Source organism: Elephantulus edwardii, unplaced genomic scaffold (assembly GCF_000299155.1).
Source record: "Elephantulus edwardii isolate Elephantulus edwardi_28Jun2011 unplaced genomic scaffold, EleEdw1.0 scaffold00161, whole genome shotgun sequence".
NCBI classification, from domain to species: Eukaryota; Metazoa; Chordata; class Mammalia; order Macroscelidea; family Macroscelididae; genus Elephantulus; species Elephantulus edwardii.
The window spans coordinates 2,541,877-2,546,564 of record NW_006399911.1 but is presented as its reverse complement, the minus strand read 5'-3'; the positions used below and the strand labels follow the sequence as shown (position 1 = coordinate 2,546,564).

General features: G+C 48.0%; 1 protein-coding gene across 1 annotated transcript in view; it reads left to right on the top strand.

The window, feature by feature from the left end:
* ABCB8 (ATP-binding cassette, sub-family B (MDR/TAP), member 8) overlaps window positions 1-2,211 on the top strand; it is a 23,080-nt gene extending 20,869 nt beyond the window's left edge. Inside the window, exons 15-16 of the mRNA XM_006895193.1 lie at window positions 997-1,247; window positions 2,086-2,211. Of these exons, the coding sequence (XP_006895255.1) occupies window positions 997-1,247; window positions 2,086-2,211 (377 nt within the window). The remainder of the gene's footprint in view (window positions 1-996; window positions 1,248-2,085) is intronic.
* The last annotated feature ends 2,477 nt before the right edge of the window (window positions 2,212-4,688 follow it).

Below are 4,688 nucleotides of genomic sequence, written 5' to 3'. Positions count from 1 at the left end.
TTGTGGTGCTCAAGTATTTCGTAAATTCTGGATATAAGTCCCTTATCTGATATGATATTACCGAATACTTTTTCCCAGTCAGTGGCTTCCCTTTTTACCCTACTGGAGAAGTTTTTGGATGTGCATAGGGATTTGAGTCTTAGAAGGTCCCATTCATCTATGTTATCTTCAGAGGTCTTTTTTTAACCTTGTTTATTTTCCCGTGTTTTTTCACTTTGCTGCAGGATATTCTAGGGAGTCTCGAGGTGCAGTAGATAGAGTTCTCAACTCTTGTAACTTGGTTTCAGACTAGCTGAGCTTTTGCCTTCCCCCAGCTTTGGCCAGTCCCCAGGTTCTTATCCCTAATACAGGCTTTGTGACACTAACAAGAAGAGCTGTATCCATTCTGTACTTGAGGTGGTGTTTTTCTCATAATTCTGGTCACCTGGGCTCTTAAGCAGCTGTTTGCTAACCTCTGAGCACTCTGCATCACCTGGAGCCTTGTTCTGTCTCCAGGTGCTATGTCTGCTCTTCTTCTGGATGCTCTTCACATCTGGGAAGTACAACCTTCCTGGAGTACCCAGGTGGTGGTTTCATATCCCACCACTGACGTAGCTCAACTCTTCAGATGATGCATCCTGAATGTTCGTTCACACAGCAGCAGAAACTGCAAAACCAGAGGCAGCTGGAGCTGCAGGCCACTCTGTGAGAAGTGGGCCCGTTGTAGCTCTGAGGCCCTGTCAGCGGACTCAGTGAATCATCTGCTGCTTGCTAAGAGCTTGCTGTACATGTGACCACATGTCACAGTGCAGAAGAGAGAGCACCCCTTTACACAGGGACATAAGGTCAAGCACCTGCCCTCAGAGCTTCTAGCCCAGCTAGGGGACATAATAAACCAGCACAGCTATGGGTTCCTGAGCTCCTGTGCTCAGGAAGAACACAACACCCTTTTCCAGGGACACTCCAGGACAGACCAACGCTCATCACAGGTGCCTGCTCTTTGTTCTTTCTTCACAGGTGAGCGGGGTGCTACCCTGTCTGGTGGCCAGAAGCAGCGCCTGGCAATTGCCCGAGCCCTCATCAAGCAGCCCACAGTGTTAATCATGGATGAGGCCACCAGTGCACTGGACTCCGAGTCAGAGCAAGTTGTGCAGGAGGCCCTGGATCGGGCCAGTGCAGGCCGCACTGTGCTCGTCATTGCCCACCGGCTCAGCACTATACGCAAGGCCCACCACATCGTAGTTATGGCTGACGGCCGGGTCTGGGAGGTCAGTGTGGGCTGGGGAGGTACCAAGTCCAGCATGTGCAGGGGTTCAGGTACCTGGGCTGAGCTGGGTGGGAGTCCAGGCTAGCCCTTGGGGCTGGGGACCATGTTCTAAAAGCAGCGTCTTATGTGGATTTGACAGCCTCCATTTCTTGCTCCATTCCCTGGGAACAGTAGTACATTTGCCCCTTGGATTTAAAAAGGGGAAGTTCTCAGGTGTATGGTAGTGTGGCTGGACAGAGACTGGCAGCCCCAGGGCTGAGGTAAAATGGACCAACCACTCTCTCAGACCAGCTGAGCAGAGCACAGAGGCTGGTCTGCAGAGAAGGGCTTGGTGGCTCAACATTGTCTCTAGCCCATAGAAAAGAGCCTTATCAAGAGTCCAGTGGGCCATCACTTGGCAGTGACCCTGTGAACAACAGCCCAAAACCTTGCCCTATCCTATGGATGTTATAATTAATGTTAATAAAGCAAAATAGGTACTAAGGGAAAAACCAATTTGCCTTATAAACTTTCATTCAAGTTGTAATAATAATAAAATTCAAAGGCAAGGTGGCTTGTGTTAGAGATCTATGAGGTACATGATAAGATAGTCTGAACTCTATCCAGGAAACAAAAGAAATCAGATGCCCTTCCAAAACTTCGCAAGATAGGAGGAGGCAGGAACAAGGGAGACGGGCTAGGATCAGGGCCTCAGAGCCTTTGTGCTGCTTTCATGGTGTCCCATCAGGATTACAGCCTGAGTGCTAGGGAGTTCTAGATTGGGAAGAATTACAGTCCAGCTAGGATTCTCGACTCTTAGCTGGACCCTGAGGTGACTGGCTGCCCCTCTTGTCTTCCAGGCTGGGACCCACGAAGAGCTCTTGAAGAAACGTGGACTCTATGCTGAACTCATCCAGAGACAGACCTTCAAAACCCCGCTGACATCCATGGAAAAGCCAAAAGGTCCCAGAAACCACCCCGCCTAGGCCTGAGAACAGGCAGCTGTGACCACAGCCCTGGTCCTGACAGCGGGACAGTAGTGCTGGATGGGTGGGGTCAGTGGCTGAGAATGGAGACCAGAGTGGAGCTGCCTAGGGATGGAGCCCCGAGGGCCCATGTAGTCCACCTGCTCACAATAAAACCTGCTAGGCAGCTGGACTGAGCCGTTAGGATCTCTCCTGTCTGCTCCTTCCCAGCTGTCACACTCCTCCCTCCCACCAGAGCCCTGAGAATCACTGCACTATTGAGGGGTGGGATCAGTGTTGAGGAGTTGCCAGCGCCCTCCTCAACTGTTTGCAGCAGTATTGCTCAGCCTTAGCCTCTACCTGTCATACTAAGGTTGTCAAGCTCTAGCACCAGAGGATTTTTTAAAGTCACAGTTGGAAATTTACACCTGTAGTTTTTCTTGAAAAGCAAATACACCCTAACTAGGACTTCATTGATTATATTAGAGTGACTCTGAGATCCTCCAGCTTCTCAGATCAACACACAGCTTCTGTCTTTCCCTCTGCTTCATTGTTACTAGATGCTTCGAGTCAGTTCCAACAACAGCAGCCCTATGGACAACTCATTGTACCATCCTCACAAGCTCTGCTGTGCCTAAGTTCATTGTTGCAGGACTGTCAATCCATCTCATTAAGTCTTCTCTTATTGAATCTGCCCTTTTGCAGCATAATGCCCTCTTCCAGGGACTGGACCTTCCTAGTAACATACTCAAAATATGTTATTAGCACAGCCTAATTTCTAGACCTTATCCTCCTCTGCCCCATCCCAGAACACTTGATAGTGCTTATGCGAAACCTATATATACTACTTGGCCCAGGAAGACAGTCATCAGAACAGAGCAAGGAAACATTCAAAATTGGGAAGGGTGTACACTAGGGAGGTGTCCTATCTCCATACTTTTTCAATCTATGTGCCAAACAGAGATCATCCAGGAGACTGAGCTATATGAGGAGAAATATGGTATCAGGATTGGAGGAAGACTCATCAGTAGTCTGCATTCTGCAGATGACACAGCTCTACTTGCTGAAACTGAAGAGGACCTGAAGCACTTGCTGCAGAAGATCCAGGACTGCAACCTTAAATATACATTGAAGCTCAACACCAAGAAAACAAAGATTCTCACCACTGTGCTGATTGGCAGCATCATGATAGACAGTGAAGAGATTGAAATTGTTAACAGCTTCAGTTTGCTTGGCTCCACAATCAAAACTTTTGGTACCAGCATCCAGGAATTTCTAAAAAATGAATTGAAAAAAAAAATTAATTGCATCGGGAAAATCTGCTACCTCTCCAAAGTACTGAGGAGCAGTGATGTCAGTTTGGAGACTAAGGTACGCCTGATTCAGGCCATGGCCTTTGCCATTACTTACTATCCATCAGAAAGCTGGACAATGATGGATTGATAGGAGAGTTGACACCTTTGAGCTTTGGTACTGGAGAAGAGTATTGAATATACCATGGACTGCTAGAAGAACAAACTGGTTTGTCCTGGAGAGGGTGAAGTCAGGCTGCTCCTTGGAGGCAAGGATTCTGAAGTTTTACCTAACATACTTTGGACATGTTGCAAGGAGGGACCAGTCCTTGAAAAGGGACATCATGCTTAGCACGGTGGAGGGGTAGTGCAAGAGAGGAAGACCTTCGAGATAGATTGATTCAGTGACTGGGGTAATGGGGGTAGCTGTGTCAGAGACAATAAGATTGGCACAAGATACAGCAGGGTTTAGGGCTGTTGTACATAGCATCGCTATGAGATTCAACAGCATATAGCAACAACAGCCCCCAGACCAATGAAGACTGCTACAACCTCAGCCTTATCTCCCACTCCTACCCACCTGGAGTGTAGACCCAACATTGCCTGACTCTTCACAGGTTGGGTGGGCAGTGACTCGAGAGGGGAGAGCTGATCGCCTAAGCCCTTTCCCTGTATACCTGACATCTCCACATTGGTGAGGTTTTCTACAAAAACTCTCTACATTAAGAGAACCCATAATCTGGGAAGGAGCTAGAAGAATCAGACTCACCAGTGTGACTTGTTAGAGAGATGTGGTGCTCACAAATGTAAACAGATGAAGCATTTCACGCTGGTACTAAACATATAGCATTGAGAGAGAGCCATGCTGCCTCCCAGAGTGGAAGAAGCTAGGCTTGACTCCAGACTATTTCTGAGAGGACTCGGAATAGGATGTCCCCCAGTCCTGTTCCACTTTCACCTACCCACTCACTCGGGGAGTAGCAAAGTCCCATGGGAAGTCTTGCACCAGAAGGGCAGGTGCCAGCTCACCAGACTCTTGCTGTGTAATCTTAAGCTCTCAATTCATTAGTGCTAAACCTAGCTGCATTTTATCTCAAAATATATTTTAAGAATTTAAGATTGTCATTGTGTACTCTGGAGTCAGAACCAACCCATAGCTGACCCTCCAGCGGATTTTCAGAGGCAGTAAATCGCATAGGAGGAGAT